This window comes from Tachyglossus aculeatus, chromosome 4 (genome assembly GCF_015852505.1).
Source record: "Tachyglossus aculeatus isolate mTacAcu1 chromosome 4, mTacAcu1.pri, whole genome shotgun sequence".
In the NCBI taxonomy this organism is placed as follows: Eukaryota; Metazoa; Chordata; class Mammalia; order Monotremata; family Tachyglossidae; genus Tachyglossus; species Tachyglossus aculeatus.
Window position 1 is genome coordinate 30262834 of NC_052069.1, and position 20739 is coordinate 30283572.

At 44.1% G+C, this 20739-nt stretch overlaps 1 protein-coding gene across 3 annotated transcripts in view; it reads left to right on the top strand.

The window, feature by feature from the left end:
* The first annotated feature begins 168 nt into the window (after nt 1–168).
* Nucleotides 169–20739, top strand: part of MIGA1 (mitoguardin 1) — an 86377-nt gene continuing 65806 nt past the window's right edge. The window contains exons 1-4 of one of the 3 annotated variants that reach the window (XM_038745512.1): nt 169–226; nt 14439–14562; nt 15032–15209; nt 15771–15907. In XM_038745512.1, coding sequence (XP_038601440.1) covers nt 14464–14562; nt 15032–15209; nt 15771–15907 — 414 coding nt within the window. In that variant the 5' untranslated portion in view covers nt 169–226; nt 14439–14463. Of the gene's footprint in view, nt 227–12150; nt 12239–14437; nt 14563–15031; nt 15210–15770; nt 15908–20739 lie in introns of those variants that run through there. The other 2 variants (XM_038745513.1, XM_038745514.1) reach the window with 2 other exon arrangements.

Here is a 20739-nt window from a genome sequence, read left to right on the forward strand (position 1 = left end):
CCGTCAGGAGGCGGCGGCGGCGGCGGCGGCGGCCCCGCCCCGCGCGCTGTGCGCCTGGGCGGACGGGGCGGTGGCGGCGGCCTGAGGAGGCGGCGGCCTGAGGAGGCGGCGGCCTGAGGAGGCGGCGGCCTGAGGAGGCGGCCCTCTCCCCTCACCGCCCCCCACCGACAGCGGGCGCGCGGACACGCGGACACGCCGACCCTCCGCCGCCGCCACCCCGGGGACCGTAAGGACGGGGGGGAGGGGGACGGGGGGGCAGGGGGGGACGGACCACGGGGGGGGGGGGGGGCCGCCTGCCTCACCGGCCTACTAGAGGCTCACCTCCTTTCATTCATTCATTCGATCGTATTGATTGAGCGCTTACTGTGTGCACAGCACTGGACTAAGCGCTTGGGAAGGACAAGTCGGCAACATGGAGGGACGGCCCCTACCCAACAGCGGGCTCCCAGAAGAGGCCTTCCTGCCCAGACTCAGCCCCCCGTTTTCCTCAGCTCCCCTTCCCTCTGCTCTTCCCCCCTCTCTCCCTACCACACAGCACTTATGTATTTAGCTATAATTTTATTTATTTATATTGATAATAATAATAATGATGATGGCATTTCGTTCATTTAGTCGTATTTATTGAGCTCTTACTGTGGGCCGAGCACTGTACTAAGCGCTTGGGAACTCACAGTCTAAAAGGGGGAGACAGACATCAAAACTTGTTTTGATGTCTGTCTCCCCCTCAAGACTGTAAGTTCCCAAGCGCTTAGTACAGTGCTCTGCACATAGTAAGCGCTCAATAAATACGATTGATGATTGATGATAGAGGGACGGCCCCTACCCGACAGCGGGCCCACAGAAGAGGCCTTCCTGCCCAGACTCAGCCCCCCTTTTCCTCAGCTCCCCTTCCCTCTGCCACACAGCACTTATGTATTTATCTATAATTTTATTTATTTATATTGATAATCATAATGATGATGGCATTTCGTTCATTCAGTCGTATTTATTGAGCGCTTACTGTGGGCCGAGCACTGTACTAAGCGCTTGGGAAGTCCAAGTTGGCAACATCTAGAGACGGTCCCTACCCAACAGCGGGCTCCCAGAAGAGGCCTTCCTTCCCAGACTCAGCCCCCCTTTTCCTCAGCTCCCCTTCCCTTTTCTCTTCCCCCCTCTCCCTACCACACAGCACTTATGTATTTAGCTATATATGTATAATTCTATGTATTTATATCGATAATAATAATAATGATGATGGTACTTCGTTCTTTCAGTCGTATTTATTGAGCGCTTACTGTGTGCAGAGCACTGGGCTAAGCGCTTGGGAAGTACAAGTCGGCAACATCTAGAGACGGTCCCTACCCAACAGCGGGCTCACACAAGAGGCCTTCCTTCCCAGACTCAGCCCCCCGTTTTCCTCAGCTCCCCTTCCCTTTGCTCTTCCCCCTCTCTCCCTACCACACAGCACTTATGTATTTATATATCTATGTATAATTCTATTTGTTTATATCGATAATAGTCATCATCATGGCATTTCATTCATTCAATCGTATTGATTGAGCGCTTACTGCATGCCGAGCACTGTACTAAGCGCTTGGGAAGTCCAAGTCGGCAACATCTAGAGACGGTCCCTACCCAACAGCGGGCTCCCAGAAGAGGCCTTCCTTCCCAGACTCAGCCCCCCTTTTCCTCAGCTCCCCTTCCCTTTTCTCTTCCCCCCTCTCCCTACCACACAGCACTTATGTATTTAGCTATATACGTATAATTCTATGTATTTATATCGATAATAATAATAATGATGATGCTACTTCGTTCTTTCAGTCGTATTTATTGAGCGCTTACTGTGTGCAGAGCACTGGACTAAGCGCTTGGGAAGTCCAAGTCGGCAACATCTAGAGACGGCCCCTACCCAACAGCGGGCTCCCAGAAGAGGCCTTCCTTCCCAGACTCAGCCCCCCTTTTCCTCAGCTCCCCTTCCCTCTGCTCTTCCCCCTCTCTCCCTTCCACACAGCACTTATGTATTTATGTATAATTCTATTTATATCGATAATAATAATAATGGCATTTCACTCATTCAGTCCTATTGATTGAGCGCTTACTGTGTGCCGAGCACTGGACTAAGCGCTTGGGAAGCACAAGTCGGCAACATAGAGGGACGGTCCCTACCCAACAGCGGGCTCACAGAACAGGCCTTCCTGCCCAGACTCAGCCCCCCTTTTCCTCAGCTCCCCTTCCCTTTGCTCTTCCCCCCTCTCCCTCCCACACAGCACTTATGTACTTATCTATACATGTATAATTCTGTTTGTTTATATCGATAATAATCATCATCATCATCATGGCATTTCATTCATTCATTCAGTCGTATTGATTGAGCGCTTACTGTGTGCAGAGCACTGGACTAAAGCACTTGGGAAGGACAAGTCGGCAACATCTAGAGACGGTCCCTACCCAACAGCGGGCTCACACAAGAGGCCTTCCTGCCCAGACTCAGCCCCCCTTTTCCTCAGCTCCCCTTCCCTTTGCTCTTCCCCCCTCTCCCTACCACACAGCACTTATGTATTTATGTATATGTGTATAATTCCATGTATTTATATCGATAATAATGATAATGATGGTATTTTGTTCATTCCGTCGTATTGATTGAGCGCTTACTGTGTGCAGAGCACTGGACTAAGCGCTTGGGAAGTCCAAGTCGGCAACATGGAGGGACGGTCCCTACCCAACAGCAGGCTCACAGAAGAGGCCTTCCTGCCCAGACTCAGCCCCCCTTTTCCTCAGCTCCCCTTCCCTCTGCTCTTCCCCACTCTCTCCCTACCACACAGCACTTATGTATTTATCTATATATGTATAATTCTATTTGTTTATATCGATAATAATCATCCTCATGGCATTTCATTCATTCAATCGTATTGATTGAGCGCTTACTGCGTGCCGAGCACTGTACTAAGCACTTGGGAAGTACAAGTCGGCAACATCTAGAGACGGTCCCTACCCAACAGCGGGCTCACAGAAGAGGCCTTCCTTCCCAGACTCAGCCCCCCTTTTCCTCAGCTTCCCTTCCCTTTGCTCTCCCCCCCCCCCACCACACAGCACTTATGTATTTATATATTTATAATTCTATTTATATCGATAATAATCATAATAATCATGGCATTTCATTCATGCAATCGTATTGATTGAGCGCTTGCTGTGTGCAGAGCACTGGACTAAGCGCTTGGGAAGCACAAGTCGGCAACATCCAGAGACGGTCCGTACCCAACAGCAGGCTCACAGTCTAGAAGGGGGACAACAAAACAAAACAAATTTGTTAAGCACTTACTATTCAGCACTTAGAACAGTGCTTTGCACATAGTAAGCACTTAATAAATGCCATTGTTATTATTATTATTATGATGATGATGATGATGATGTACAAAGTACTGTTCTAAGCAATGGGGAGGTTACAGGGTGATCTGGTTGTCCCCCGGAGGGCTCACAGTCTTCATCCCCATTTTACAGATGAGGGAACTAAGGCGCAGTCTACATGATGCCTGTGTATGTGTTTTGATGTGTATGTATCTATAATTTTATTGATCTATATTGATGCCTGTTTACTTGTTTTATGTCTGTCTTCCCGCTTCTAGACTGTAAGCCCTGTGTGGGCAGAGATTGTCTCTCTCAATTGCTGAATTGTAGTTTCCAAGTGCTTAGTACAGTGTTGTGCACACAGTAAGTGCTCAATCATCATCAATCGTATTTATTGAGCGCTTACTGTGTGCAGAGCACTGTACATAAATACAGTTGAATGAATGAATGGGAGGGGGAGGGGGAGGGTGTGGCTGGCGACATCCTTGGGTTCGCTTCAGTCAGTCAGTCATTCATAATAATAATAATGATGATGATGGCATTTGTTAAGCGCTTACTGTGTGCCAAGCACTGTTCTAAGCGCTGGGGAGGTTACAAGGTGATCAGGTTGTCCCACAGGGGGCTCACAGTCATAATCCCCATTTCACAGATGAGGAAACTGAGGCCCAGAGAAGTAAAGTGACTTGTCCAAAGTCACCCAGCTGATAATTGGCGGAGTCGGAATTTGAACCCATGACCTCTGACTCCAAAGCCCGGGCTCTTTCCACTGAATAATGGTAATAACGATGGCATTTGTTAAGTGCTTACTATGTGCCAAGCACTGTTCTGAGCGCTAGGGGAGATACAAGAGAAGCAGCATGGCTCAGTGGAAAGAGCCCGGGCTTGGGAGCCAGAGGTCCTGGGTTCTAAACCCGGCTCCGCCACTTGCCAGCTGTGTGACTTTGGGCAAGTCACTTCACTTCTCTGGGCCTCAGTTCCCTCATCTGTCAAATGGGGATGAAGACTGTGAGCCCCAGGTGGGACAGCCTGATCACCTGTATCCCCCACATCACTTAGGACAGTGCTTTGCACATAGTAAGCACTTAATAAATGCCAATCATTATTATTATTATTACAAGGTGATCAGGTTGTCCTGCATGGGGCTCACAGTCTTCATTCTCATTTTACAGAGAAAGTCACTGAGGCCCAGAGAAGTGAAGTGACTTTCCCAAAGTCACACAGCTGACAAGTGGCAGAGCTGGGATTAGAACCTATGACCTCTGACTCCCAATCATCTTTATTAATAATAATAATGTTGGTATTTGTTAAGCGCTTACTATGTGCCAAGCACTGTTCTAAGCGCTGGGGGAGATACAAGGTGATCAGGAGATCCACAAGGAGCTCACAGTCTTCATCCCCATTTTCCAGATGAGGGAACTGAGGCCCAGAGAAGTCAAGTGACTTGCCCAAAGTCACACAGCTGACACATAGCGGAGCCGGGATTAGAACCCATGACCTCTGACTCCCAGTCCTCTTTATTAATAATAATAATGTTGGTATTGGTTAAGCGCTTACTATGTGCCAAGCACTGTTCTAAGCTCTGGGGGAGATACAAGGTTTTTCCATGTGGGACTCTCAGTCTTTATCCCCATTTTACAGATGAGGGAACTGAGGCCCAGAGAAGTGAAGTGGCTTGCCCAAAGTCACACAGCTGACACGTGGCGAAGCTGGGATTAGAGCCTATGACCTCCGACTCCTATGTCCAGCCGCTTTCTTTGTGCAGAGCACTGGACTAAGCGCTTGGAAAGTACAGTTTGGCAACATGTAGAGACAGTCCCTGCCCACAATGGGCTCACAGACCAGAAGGGAGGGAAACAGACATCAAAACAAGTAAACAGGCATCGGTAGCGTCAATATCAATATCAACATCATTAATAAAATAAATAGAATTATAAATTTGTACATATGTACACAAGGAGGTGTGAAGACTGAGGGCTGAGTGGATAGGAGCAGCGTGGCTCAGTGGAGAGACCACAGGCTTGGGAATCAGAGGTCATGGGTTCTAATTCCGGCTCCGTTGCATGTCTGCTGCGTGACCTTGGGCAAGTCACTTCACTTCTCTGTGCCTCAGTTACCGCATCTGTAAAATGGGGATTAAGACTGTGAGCCCCACGTGGGACACCTCCTCCAGGAGGCCTTCCCAGACTGAGCCCCTTCCTTCCTCTCCCCCTCGTCCCCCTTTCCATCCCCCCCCTTACCTCTTTCCCTTCCCCACAGCACCTGTATATATGTATATTTGTTTGTACCTATTATTACTCTATTTATTTATTCATTTTACTTGTCCATATCTATTCTATTTATTTTGTTTTGTTAGTATGTTTGGTTTTGTTCTCTGTCTCCCCCTTTTAGACTGTGAGCCCACTGTTGGGTAGGGACTGTCTCTATATGTTGCCAACTTGTACTTCCCAAGCGCTTAGTACAGTGCTCTGCACACAGTAAGTGCTCAATAAATACGATTGATGATGACAAGCTGATCACCTTGTATCCCCCCCAGCGCTTAGAACAGTGCCATCATCATTATTATTATTGTCGGGAATACTGTCTTTCCTCTCTTCTTTCTCCAGATTAAGCACTTACTATGTCAGTCAAACTGTCGTCTTGATTGAGTGCTTACTGTGAGCGGTGCACTGTACTAAGCGCTCGGGAGAGTACACTGAATAGACACATTTCCTGCTGGCATTGTACTAAGCATTGGGGGTAGATAATAATAATAATAATAATGTTGGTATTTGTTAAGCGCTTACTATGTGCCAGACACTTTTCTAAGCACTGGGGTAGAGACAAGGTAATCAGGTTGTCCCACGTGGGGCTCACAGTCTTCATCCCCATTTTACAGATGAGGGAACTGAGGCCCAGAGAAGTGAAGTGACTTGCCCAAGGTCACACAGCTGACAAGATAATCAGGTTGGACACTGTCTCTGTTGAGCACTTTCTGTGTGCAGTGCACTGTGCTAAACGCTTGGGAGTCATCATCATCAGTCGTATTTATTGAGCGCTTACTGTGTGCAGAGCACTGTACTAAGCGCTTGGGAAGTACAAGTTGGCAACATATAGAGACGGTCCCTACCCAACAGTGCACACATTTCCTGCAGGCGCTGTCCTAAGCACTGAGGGTAGGTGCAAGATAACGTTTGGACACTGTCCATGTTGAGCACTTACCGTGTGCGAGCGCTGTAGTAAACGCCTGGGAGAGTACAGTATTCAGACACATTTCCTGCAGGCCTTGTACCAAGAACTGGGGGTAGATGCAAGGTAATCAGGTTGGACATTGCCCATGTTGTAGAAGGGGCACACGGTCTTAACCTCCACTTTACGGATGAAGGAACTGAGGCACAGAGAAGAGAAGTGACTTACCCAAGGTCACACGGCAGACAGGTAGCGGGGCCGGAATTAGAACCCATGACCTTCCAACTCCCAGGCCTGTGCTCTAGCCATGAAGGTGCAGCCGGAGGGTGGGGAGGCGGGTGGTTCCCCAATAGACTGTAAACTCACTGTGGGCAGAGAACTTTTCTACCAACTCTGTCGCCTTGTACTCAGTCAATCAATCAATCGTATTTATTTATTGAGCGCTTACTGTGTGCAGAGCACTGTACTAAGCGCTTGGGAAGTCCAAGTTGGCAACATATAGAGACGGTCCCTACCCAACAGTGGGCTCGCCGTCTAGAAGGGGGAGACAGGGAACAAAACAAAACAAATTAACAAAATAAAATAAATAGAATAGATATGTACAAGTAAAATAAATAAATAGAGTAATAAATGCGTACAAGCATATATACATATATACAGGTGCTGTGGGGAAGGGAATAAGTTAGATATATGGCGTAGATATATCTTTTAGACTGTGAGCCCACTGTTGGGTAGGGACTGTCTCTATATGTTGCCAATTTGTACTTCCCAAGCGCTTAGTACAGTGCTCTGCACACAGTAAGCGCTCAGTAAATACGATTGATGACGATATATGGCGTGGCTCAGTGGAAAGAGCCCGTGTGTCTCTCCTGTGTGACCTTGGGCAAGTGATTTCCCTGCACCTCATCCGGAAAATGGGGATTGTGAACCCAAATGTGAGATCTGGACTGTGTCCAACCTGATTAGCTTGTAACTACCCCAGGGCCTAGTAGAGCGCTTGGAACATATAAAGTGCTTAACACATAACCATGGAAAATAAAAATAGGCGCTCAGTAAACACCATTGATTAGGGGCTCTCTCCGGTGGAGGTTTCTTTTGGTTGACTGGAAGAGGATGTCACGACTGATCCGGGAACCCTCATCATCATCATCATCATCATTCATATTTATTGAACGCTTACTGTGTGCAGAGCACTGTACTAAGCGCTTGGGAAGTACAAGTTGGCAACATATAGAGACAATCCCTACCCAACAGCGGGCTCACACACACACCCCTCAGTCTGTGGGGTTTGGGGTGGCGGTTCACAGCAATTCACTGGTACTTATTGAGTACCAGTACCAGTATAAGTACCAATTCACTGGTACTTATTGACTCTCCCCCTCGTCCCCCTCTCCATCCCCCCGTCTTACCTCCTTCCCTTCCCCACAGCACCTGTATATATGTATATATGGTTGTACATATTTATTACTCTATTTATTTATTTATTTATTTTACCTGTACATTTCTATCCTACTTATTTTATTTTGTTGGTGTGTTTGGTTCTGTTCTCTGTCTCCCCCTTTTAGACTGTGAGCCCACTGTTGGGTAGGGACTGTCTCTATGTGATGCCAATTTGTACTTCCCAAGCGCTTAGTACAGTGCTCTGCACATAGTAAGCGCTCAATAAATACGATTGATTGATTGATTATTGAGTGCTTTCTGAGCTCAGGGAACTGTACTAAATGCTTGGAAGAATACGGTAGAGTGAGTAGACATGATTCCTGCCCTCAAGGACATAATGAAAAGCATCCTTTTGTTGCCAGCTTGTACTTCCCAAGCGCCCAGTACAGTGCTCTGCACACAGTAAGCGCTCAATAAATACGACTGAATGATTGAAATCCTTGAGTGTTGGTGGAGTCAGAATGTGCCCAGTGCAGAATTAGTTGATGGTTCTTAAATATATGCAGGATTTCAATTGGAAAGGGCTGCCTGAGAGGATCATAAAATAAAGCCAGATAATTTTGTCAGGCATGGGCGGATTCAGGGGTGGTCAGAGTTACAGCTGAGGGTGATGTACCGCTACTCTCCAGCCAAAGAAAAAATGTTTTTCGTACTGTAGTTGCCAATGAGAATATTTTATTGAGTTGATTCACCCTGTAACTACAGTAGTAGTAGTAATGGTATATATTGAGCACCTACAGAGAGCAATGCACCGTACTGTAAAACAGAAGTACAGGGCACAGTTCCTGCTTAAGCACTTAGTACAGTATCAATCAATCAATCATATTTATTGAGCGCTTACTGTGTGCAGAGCACTGTACTAAGCGCTTGGGAAGTACAAGTTGGCAATCAATCAATCAATACTCTGTGCACAGTAAGCGCTCAATAAAGATGAATGAATGAATGCTCATAGGGAGCTCACACTGTAGTGACTACTGTTTACTTGTTATATATTTATGTGTTGTAAATTTGTATAAATTACAGAAAGTATTCTTCACCCAGTATATGTCACAGCGTTAGGGGAAGCAATGTGGCTCAGTGGAAAGAGCACAGGCTTTGGAGTCAGAGGTCATGGGTTCAAATCCTGGCTCTGCCACTTGTCAGCTGTGTGACTTTGGGCAAGTCACTTCACTTCTCTGGGCCTCAGTTCCCTCATCTGTAAAAAATGGGGATGAAGACTGTGAGCCCCTCATGGGACAACCTGATTACCTTGTATCTACCCCAGCACTTAGAACAGTGCTTTGCACATGGTAAGCGCTTAACAAATACCAACATTATTATTATTGTGAACACCCAATATTATGTTTATCTGAGTGTTCTCAATAATTTACTCAAACTCAGTAAGCAGCCCTCTAGCCCAAATCATCATCCATCTCTGGTCTAGTTGGTAATAGTTCACTGTCTTCCGGATAGCCTAAATTTAGAAACTTGCCAATCCTTTTTAGAGGGTGAACCAACCTCTTGCAATTCTCTGAAATCTCAGAAAATCTCAGCAATGCCCTTGTAGATTCATTTATAGACCTTATACTGTATAGCTTTTAAGCCGAAACCTGCCATTTAAATGTGGGAGTCAATCATGTTTTCCAACATTGTTCAAAGGATTTTTTTTTTACTAGAAGTAATAATGATACTTATTGAGTGCTCACTTGATACAGTGTACAGTACTACTAGGAAGGTGCAACAGAAGAAGAGACATGATCCCTACCGCTCAAGGAGTTCATATTCCAAAGCAGAGATAGACATAAACGTATCTGTATAAATAACTGAATGTACAATTGAATAGCACGAGTGCTGATGATGAGCATAAATACAAAAATGCTAGCAAAGGCTGGTGAGATGATACATCATCATCATCATCATCATCAATCGTATTTATTGAGCGCTTACTATGTGCAGAGCACTGTACTAAGCGCTTGGGAAGTACAAATTGGCAACATATAGAGACAGTCCCTACCCAACAGTGGGCACACAGTCTAAAAGGGGGAGACAGAGAACAAAACCAAACATACTAACAAAATAAAATAAATAGAATAGATATGTATAAATAAAATAAATGAATAAATAAATAAATAAAGTAAACATCTTGGTGTTTGGGGAATTAATCGGGGAAGGCTTTTGGGAGGAAGTGGGACTTAAGGAGAGCTTTGATCGTAGGGAGGGCTATGATCTGTCAGAATTAGTGGGGAGATGGGAAAGAGTGCTGGACCAGAGGATTAACGAGAATGCTGAGATGGGGGTGGGAGCCAGAAGCAAAGCAGGTTTAGAGTTTGCTTGGAAGGAACTGAGCTGGCGAGGAGCACGTATATAAAATGGGAAAAGTTGGTGGAGAGCCTTGAAGCTGATTGGGAGGGGTTTTTGCTTGATGCAGAGGGAAATGGAATGCCAATGGGGGTTTTTGAGGGTGGGGAAGATGCAGTTGTTAGCTTTCTTTCAAGAAGTAATCAAATTTGATTTTTCCATTTACTGTCGTAAGCAGCCCTAGATGAAAAGAGTTGGATTGAATAGGTGGCTGAAGTTATTTTTACATACGGTCTCTTTTGCTTTCAAAATCACATTTCCAATTCATAGCAATCTTCTAATAAGAGAGGAACAGAAAGTCATTGCCGTGTAAAAACAAAATCCCAGAAATGAACTTCAGGGTGTAATTTTCCTCGCAGAGATGCCGTGACCGTGAGTTTCAGTGGTTATTTTATTCTTTAGGTTCCAAAAAAGGTGGAGTTCTTGATGAGTTACGGTGTTTATTAAGCCCTCACTGGGTGCCAAGCACTCTGCTGACCACTGGGCTAGATCCAAGATAATCAGATCAAACACAGTCGAGTTTTTCATGAAGACAGTGGGGCTCGATTGGCGGTTTCCATCTTGTGTTTGTGGCAAACCAGCGGGCCTCAGCAGCAGTCACCCAAGTGACCCTGGCCATTCGTGATCATCATCATCAATCGTATTTATTGAGCGCTTACTGTGTGCAGAGCACTGTACTAAGCGCTTGGGAAGTACAAATTGGCAACATATGGAGACAGTCCCTACCCAGCAGTGGGCTCACAGTCTACAACAGTGTGAGCACTGGAGCAGGATTGGCTTCAGACAGTCTGTGAGGTGAGCCATGGCCTCAGGGAACTGCGGGGCTGAGGGTAGCCAGTGGGACTACGGTGCTTTGCACATAATAAGTGCTTAATAAATGCCATTATTATGAAAGAGGTGTGACGGCTTCTCTGAAAAGTGGCTGTGTCACTGCCCTTTTCAAAGATGGGCACTGTGTGGCATTACAAAGTGGTTGCCAGCGATGACAACAGCAGTGCCCATGCTGATGCGAAAAGCAGTGTGGCCTTGTGGAAAGAGCACAGCCCTGAGAGTCAGAGGGCCTGGGTTATTTTTTTTATTTATTTAATGGTAGTTAAGGGCTTACTGTGTGCCCGGTAGTGTCTGAATGCTGGAGCAGATCCAAGGTAATCAGGTTGGACACAGTCCATGTCCCACGTGGGGCTCACGGTCTTCATCCCCAGTTTCCAGATGAGGTAACAGAGGCACAGAAAAGTTAAGTGATTTGCCCAAGTTCACACAGCAGACAAGTGGCGGGGCTTGGATTACAACCCACGTCTTTCTGATTCTAAGGACTCACTGGGTGACTGGGCAAGTCGATCCCTCAGTTCCCTCATCATCATCATCATCATCATCAATCGTATTTATTGAGCGCTTACTGTGTGCAGAGCACTGTACTAAGCGCTTGGGAAGTACAAATTGGCAACATATAGAGACAGTCCCTACCCAACAGTGGGCTCACAGTCTAAAAGGGGGAGACAGAGAACAAAACCAAACATACTAACAAAATAAAATAAATAGAATAGATATGTACAAGTAAAATAAATAAATGGAGTAATAAATATGTACAAACATATATACATATAGTCTCCCGCTTCGAGACTGTGAGCCTGTTTTTGAGTAGGGATTGTCTCTATCTGTTGCTAAATTGTACTTTCCAAGCGCTTAGTACAGTGCTCTGCACACAGTAGACGCTCAGTAAATACGATTGAATGAATGAATGAATGCCTCCTCTCCATTCTACTTAGAGTGGGAGCCCCATGTGGGATCTGATCTTCTTGCATATACCCCCCAATGCTTAGTAGAGCTCTTGGCACATCGTAAGCGCGTAGCAAGTACCACAATTATTATGGCCAGTGCACATCTTCCCTCAAAGGTGGCTGCCCTTCCGTCCTTCTCCAAGCTGCTGGTGGGGCCGAGGTGACCTGTTGGCAAGCTGAAAGTCAGAACCGAGGTGCTCAGGATGGTTGAGGGGTGGCAATGAAACGCCATCTCGCAAAATGTTGCGTATGACATTGTTACATTGTGTGCATGCACGGCAGAAAGTGAGTGAGGGGCAATGGTTTGGCCCCACCTGAGGGCTGCAGAATGTCTGAATGCTTCTAGTCTCCCTATCTCTACCCCCTTTCCCTTCCAACCTCTGTGGTAGTCACCCTGCTGTGTGGATCATTGCCAAGTTGTACTTCCCAAGCGCTTAGTACAGTGCTCTGCACATAGTGAGCGCTCAATAAATACGATTGATGATGATGGATCATCTTCCTGGAGCATTGCTTGGCTTCCATAGCTCTCCACCTCCCAAAGCCCTTCACACTCTAACCGTAGCCCTCTGAATCAAAGTGAAGTTCCTCACATAACAATAATAGTAATAATAATGACATTTATTAAGCGCTTACTATGTGCAAAGCACTGTTCGAAGCGCTGGGGTAGATACAAGGTTATCAAGCCTCCCTTCAAGGCCCTACTGAGACCTCACCTCCTCCAGGAGGCCTTCCCAGACTGAGCCCCCTCCTTCCTCTCCCCCTCACCCCCCCATCCCCCCATCTAACCTCCTTCTCTTCCCCACAGCACCTGTATATATGTATATATGTTTGTACATATTTATTACTCTATTTATTTTACTTGTACATATCTAGTCTATTTTATTTTGTTAATGTGTTTGGTTTTGTTCTCTGTCTCCCTCTTCTAGACTGTGATCCCACTGTTGGGTAGGGACTGTATATGTTGCCAACTTGTACTTCCCAAGTGCTTAGTACAGTGCTCTGCACACAGTAAGCGCTCAATAAATATGATTGATCAAGTTGTCCCACCTGGGGCTAACAGTCTTCATCCCCATTTTACAGATGAGAGAACTGAGGCCCAGAGAAGTGAAGTGACTTGCCCAAGGTCACACAGCTGACAAGTGGAGGAGTCGGGATTAGAACCCATGATCTCTGGCTCCCCAGCCTCTGCTCTTTCCCTTGAGCCACGCTGCTTCTCTACTCCATCTGGCTTCAAGGCTCTACTCCAACTCCCTCCATCTTACACATCTGTTCTCTTCACTCATTACTTCCCAGCTTGTTTTCTTAGTTCCTTTCAAGCTCACCTTCCAACCCCACCTCATCCTTGAGAAGCAGCGTGGCTCAGTGGAAGGAGCCCGGGCTTTGGAGTCAGAGGTCATGGGTTCAAATCCCAGCTCTGCCGATTGTCAGCTGTGTGACTTTGGGCAAGTCACTTCACTTCTCTGGGCCTCAGTTACCTCATCTGTAAAATGGGGATGAAGACTGTGAGCCCCCCATGGGACAACCTGATCACCTTGTAACTCTTTGCACATAGTAAGCGCTTAATAAATGCCCTACTTATTATTATTATTATCCTCACCTGTCTCATCTTCATCCTCTCACACTGTTCCCCTGTCCTAGAGCTCCCTTATTAATAATAATAATAATAATGATGATGATGGCATTTATCCTCTCTTATTCCCATGGACCTCAGCTTTCCCTAGATTCAAAGCCTTCTTAAAATCTCATCTCTAGACTGTAAGCTCGTTGAAGACAAGGAATGTGCCCAACAACTCTGTTGTATTCTTCCAACTGCTTAGTACAGTGCGCTGCACCCAGTAGGCACTCAATAGGTATCATCGATCGACTCCTACAACAATCTTTCACTGATTAGTTTGTTGTGGGTAGGGACCTTGCCTGCCAATTCTGCTGTAGTGTACTCTTCCAAGCGCTTAGTACGGTGCTCTGCATAGAGTAAGTGCTCAGTAAATACCAATGATAATGACAGTAGATGACTAGAGGATCTCTTGAGGTTCCCTGACCCCTTTATTCCATTTATCCTAAAGAGGTGAACGGAAAAGAGGTAGTCTTGCAGTATGCGTTTGCCATGAAAATTCTCGATAAACTTGCCTCCAGATGAACCCGAAAAGGAGAACTTCAAGGCCAAGAGAAACGATTTTCCTCTGGTTGACGAAACTTATTGTTCAGCTTCAGTTAGGTGGTTTGGTGATGATGAATTTCATTTCATGAAAAGCATAAGATGTCCTATCGAGTTGAGATTTAGCTCTTGAATTCCTGAATAAGTAACCGCATGCTTACAACAAAAGATTTGCATATGTGTTTTTGTATGACAAGGTCTGTCAGCAACATTTGCCGCTTATTTCTTTTGTGTTTCAGTTAATGAGGTTCTGCCTGAGAAGCCATGGCAGAGAAAACAATTAACGAGCCCCAGTTTTCTTTGAAGTCTGCTACGCTACGTGTCTTTGATCTGCCTCTATCTTGGTACTATTCTCTTACCCGGGTAAATGCCAAACCTTTCAATAATCAAAGTCGTGTGTTTTAAACTGAGATCTCGTCAGCAGTCAGCGATTCTCATCCCAGCTCAGTTAATGGCCCGCTGGGTGACTTCAGGCAACTCGCTTAACCTCTCTGGGCCTCAGTTTCATCATCTGCTTTTCTGTGTTATGCAGCTTCCCTATCTCCTCTTCTATTTTACTTCATTGGAGAAAACAGTATGTAATGATATGCATCAAAAGTATGCTGTACAAATTCTTTTTATTTTTACTATTAATACTCATTGCTCTGCACACAGTAAGCGCTCAATGAATACAATTGATGATGATGATGATTGATCTAGATGTTGCAATTTAAGGGGCCGGAATCTTAGTTTTGGGGACGGTGATTATAGAGCTACTGATAAATGAACTCAATTACTGTGTGTGGGCAAGAAGCAAAATACCTTTCTCATGTTGTCATTTGTTTTCTTTCAGATAAAATTGTCTCCTGGTTTTAAAAAGCTGTTTGCAGTCACTGCAGTTAGTGTTGTGTCTGTAATTTTTCTAGCCCGTCACTTTAAAAGAAAACGTAAAAAGAAAAATAAGAAAACATTACCGTGGGAACCGGGGCATCTTGCATTAGGATGCATGAAAACAGCGGTGTCTGAAAAAGGTGTGTAAAGAACGTTGAATTAAAATACGAGGTGATGTTGCCATAAAGAAACCAAAAATAAGGAGCATAAATTTTAGTGCTGTGCAGGAAAATAATTTCTCATTCATTCATTCAGTTATATTTGCTGAGTGCTTATTGTGTTCAGAGCACTGTACTAAGTGCTTGGGAGAATTCAATATAACGGTAAACAGACATATACCCTGCCCACAATGAGTTTACAGTCTAGAGGGAGTAACATGCTGGATTTGTTTCTTAATCATTTTGACAGATTGCACTACGTTTGGATGAAACACATTTTGAAATATTTTTTATGATACCTTTTTGCTAAATTCACAATTTGAGAATTGAATTGATAATGAAATGTCTTTTAATTTTAGAATCTAATGTATTAAAACATTTACATGTAATTTTCTGTGGAATATGTGTAGCTTTTCAGTGTTATGAAGTGAGTAAAAATATCAGAACTTTTTGGGAATGATTTCATACGTATTCTGAAAGACTCTGTGATGTTTATGGCTGCATAGGTTTCACCTGATGCAGAATACTCATTTTATTTTATAGGTTCCAGTTGTTCAAGTAGCAGACAAAATTTAACACTTTCTTTGAGTTCAGCCAAAGATAAAGGATCGCAATCTTGTGTCTATGCAAACGGAGGACTTTTCAGTAAATACTCTGGTTCAGCACAAAGTTTGGGCTCCGTAAGTAAAGCTAATGGTTCCATATTTCACGCGATTGTTGTGGAATCTTCTGGGAAAAGGTATCCGACACCCTGGCTTGAATTTTTGGCTCTATCTGGTAGAAAATGCTCACGTTCTCTCTTTCCTGTGATTACTGTGCCACTTTTAGGATTTTGGGGGGTGTTTTGATAATAAAGTAGTATGTTGTGTAAAATAGTTGCCTGAAATTTTGCTTATACTCTACTTCTGATGATGTGAGAGTGCAAGTGAGAGTTTTCTCAGCAGTGTCATTATAAAATGAGTTCCAAGAAGTGAACGGATTATAGAAAACTTCATTAAGGTAAGCAGCATGGCATAGTGGCACCGGCACGGGCTTGGGAATCAGAGGTCGTAGCTCTGCCCCTTGTCAGCTGTGTGACCTTGGGCAAGTCACTTAGCATCTCTGAGCCTCAGTTACCTCATCTGTAAAATGGGGATTAAGACTGTGAGCCCCATGTGGGAAAGGGATTGTGTCCAGCCTGATTACCTTGTATCTTCCCCAGCGCTTAGAACAGTGCTCAGTACATAGTAAGCACTTAAATACCGCAATTATTATTAGTAGTAATAATAATAATAAATTATATTTAAAGGCCAGAAAATAGAAAGTCTGATCTTCGATTAAAGTCCTGCTTAGCACATAGTAAGCACTTAAATACCACAATTATTATTATTAGTAATAATAATAATAAATTATATTTAAAGGCCAGAAAATAGTCTAATCTTCGATTAAAGTCCTGCGTAGCACATAGTAAGCACTTAAATACCGCAATTATTATTAGTAGTAATAATAATAATAAATTATATTTAAAGGCCAGAAAATAGAAAGTCTAAGCTTCGATTAAAGTCCTGTCTTCCTCTTGGTTTTTCTTCCTCTATGCATGCATGTGCGCATGTACACACACACACACACACACACAGACACACACACACACAAATATAAATCAGGAATTTGCCACATCATAATAGAAAAGTGACTCAATTGGGACTAAAGCTAATCAAAATTTTGGATATACACACGTAATTAGGTCCAGTAGTCTCAGACAAGCATGTCCTTGATTTATCTGAATTTAAAAAGAAAGGTGCAGTAATAATAGAGTTCTCCTTCAGTACAAAGATGATGTTACCGACAGACTGGATCCCTGAGTGCGAGAGACAATCTCCTGCACGATAATCAATCAATCAATGGTATTTATTGAGCACTTTCTATGTGCAGAGCTCTCTACTGAGCTCTTAGGAGAGTACAATACAACAGAATTAGCAGACACATTCTCTGCCCATAATGAGCTTACACTCTTGCACACTCTGCCCATGAAAATGCTGTGCTGAACTCTCACCATTCAAGTGACCACTACTCAATCACCAGTGGACATGCACCTGAGCTTCTTTTTTTGCCGCGGTGGTGATGGTTTGTGTTGGGCTGTCCACAGAACGCTGCGCATCTACGTATATACTGTGTACTCTAAACACAGTAAGCACTCAATAAATACGAATTGAATAAATGAATATGGATAGAAATGGTATAATAATAATAATAATAATGGCATTTATTAAGTGCTTACTATGTGCAAAGCACTGTTCTAAGCGCTGGGGAGGTTACAAGGTGATCAGGTTGTCCCACGGGGGCTCACGGTCTTAATCCCCATTTTACAGATGAGGTAACTGAGGCCCAGAAAAGTTAAGTGACTTGCCCAAAGTCACACAGCTGACAGTTGGCAGAGCCGGGATTTGAACCCATGACCTGTGACTCCAAAGCCCGGGCTCTTTCCACTGAGCCACGCTGCTTCCCTGTATGATGCCGGATGATGTCGGAAGAAGAAACATTATATTCGTGCTTGCAGTGTTGGCCAAGGCATAAGTGTAATGTGAGTTTTCCATAGAGTTTGTCAAGAATATGACCCCCATGTTATAGGAGAAGTGACTGCACTTTACTTCTCAATCAGGGGTAATTATTGAGCGCTTACTATGTACAGTGCACTGTACTACGTGGTTGGGGAAGTACAATACTTACGGAGTCGGTAAACACAATCTCCACCCACAGGGAGCTCACAGTCTATAGAAGAGTTCTCCTTGCCTATGCACTGGTAACATGGTAGTGATAATGTTGCCTTCTTCAATCAATCAATCAATCAATCGTATTTATTGAGCGCTTACTATGTGCAGAGCACTGTACTAAGCGCTTGGGAAGTACAAATTGGCATCACATAGAGACAGTCCCTACCCAACAGTGGGCTCACAGTCTAAAAGGTTGAATTCAATCAGTCGTATTTACTGAGTGCTTATTGTGTGCAAAGCACTGAATCCAATGAGATGCTTTTTCAAGTCCCGTCAGTATCTCAGATGACAAGTATTAGATAACATTTCTAACATTGTCAGTAAGGACAATAATAATAAAATGATTTGAATTAGGCCTGGTTTTTAAACATATATGTATATATATTTATAGACTATTTTAGATATTTATTATGACTTTATAGATATATATGCCTATATATATGCCTCAAAAATCTCCAGTGGCTACCAATCAACCTACGCATCAGGCAGAAACTCCTCACCCTGGGCTTCAAGGCTGTCCATCACCTCGCCCCCTCCTACCTCACCTCCCTTCTCTCCTTCTCCAGCCCAGCCCGCACCCTCCACTCCTCCGCTGCTAATCTCCTCACCGTTAGGCCTCGTTCTCGCCTGTCCCGCCATCGACCCCTGGCCCACGTCATCCCCCGGGCCTGGAATGCCCTCCCTCTGTCCCTCTGCCAAGCTAGTTCTCTTCCTCCCTTCAAGGCCCTACTGAGAGCTCACCTCCTCCCGGAGGCCTTCCCAGACTGAGCCCCTTCCTTCCTCTCCCCCTCGTCCCCCTCTCCATCCCCCCCATCTTACCTCCTTCCCTTCCCCACAGCACCTGTATATATGTATATACGTTTGTACATATTTATTACTCTATTTATTTATTTATTTTACTTGTACCTATCTATTCTATTTATTTTATTTTGTTAGTATGTTTGGTTTTGTTCTTTGTCTCCCCCTTCTAGACTGTGAGCCCACAGTTGGGTAGGGGCCGTCTCTATATGTTGCCAGCTTGTACTTCCCAACTTGTTAGTACAGTGCTCTGCACACAGTAAGCGCTCAATAAATACAATTGATTAATTGATTGATTGGAATGCCCTCCCTCCGCACATCTGCCAAGCTAGCCCTCTTCCTCCCTTCAAGGCCCTACTGAGAGCTCACCTCCTCCAGGAGGCCTTCCCAGACTGAGCCCCCTCCTTCCTCTCCCCCTCCTCCCCCCTCTACCCCCACCGCCTTACCTCCTTCCCCTCCCCACAGCACCTGTATATATGTATATATGTCTGTATGTATTTATTATTCTATTTATTTATTTATTTTATTTGTACATACTTATTCTATTTATTTTACTTTGTTAATATGTTTTGTTTTGTTCTCTGTCTCCCACTTCTAGACTGTGAGCCCGCTGTTGGGTAGGGACCGTCTCTATATGTTGCCAACTTGTACTTCCCAAGCGCCTAGAACAGTGCTCTGTACACAATAAGTGCTCAATAAATACGATTGAATGAATGAATGAATGAATAATATAATATATACCTATATATATCTATAATAGTCTATAAGTGGCATTAGGAAATATGTTTCAAGTCTATTAAACAGTATAAAGTGATGGTGACGTGACTCCAGTGTTAACTCTGTCCCTAGCACTGTGCAAAGCGCTGAAAGGAGAGGCAAGATAATCAGATTGGACACAGTTCTGTCCTACATAGGACTCGTAGCTTAGGAGGGAGGGAGAACATCCTGTCAGAATTTCTTTTGATTCTTAGTTCCCTTTGAATGTCTTAAATTACAAGCCATAAACAAAGGCAAAACAAAAAAAGGTATAAACAACTAGTAGAGTAAACTCCAGGGAAGAACAAAGTACCACCTGGAAACTCACCCCATAGTTAAGAGTGGTAGGGTTTTTCATTCTTCTTTTTAATTAATTAAATTTTATTTTCAATGCAGACAGTTACATAATTCCAACTCTTTCTTACTGAATGAAATATAATTAAGTGTACTTTGTATTTTAATTTTTTGTTTTCACTCTGTGTGGTTTATAATGAAGAGATGAATGCTAAATACTTGTACTAATATCATAAAGTGATGCTGAATCTACGGTCCGATTTTCTCAGAAATTGTCAATGTCCCGTTCATTTACTCTCATTACGATCCCATTGAAAAAGACTCAGTATGATAATTGAAATACTGAAAGATTTGTTCCATAGTTGCATTTGAATTTTCATTCAAAAGAGTATTTTTCCAGCACCCATGCCGACTGACAGTTTGCGTTTATGGCCGGAAATGACATCCACAGGAACTTGACTCAGTATGGGCCGTTTTAGGAATTTTTCTTTCATCGGAAGCCCCAGGCTTTTGTTCAGGATGAAGGTAAAGTCTGGTCAAGAACAATAGATGAGCCTTAATCCAGTTATGAAACTGTGGGACCAAAAACTTGCATGAAGCAATTGGTTCTACAGTTGGTGGTTTGTTCAGTGCCACTTATCCTGCCAGTCTTTCCTGCTAGAGCAGTGGTTGCAAATAACAGGTAGGCTGGCAAGGGCACATTGGAAAGTGCTGGTTAGAATAATTTAGTATTGATTTCTATGTTGAGCAACCAGTGAGTGTGAGACTTTACCGAAAGAACTACAACTGCTTGATAGATTTGCCTAAACATAATCTGAATTATTTTTTCAACCGAAAGCAATTGATTGACTCTTCCAGAATTACAATTTCTGCAAAAGAGCCAGTAAAAAAAGTAACAAAACTTTGCCTCCCAG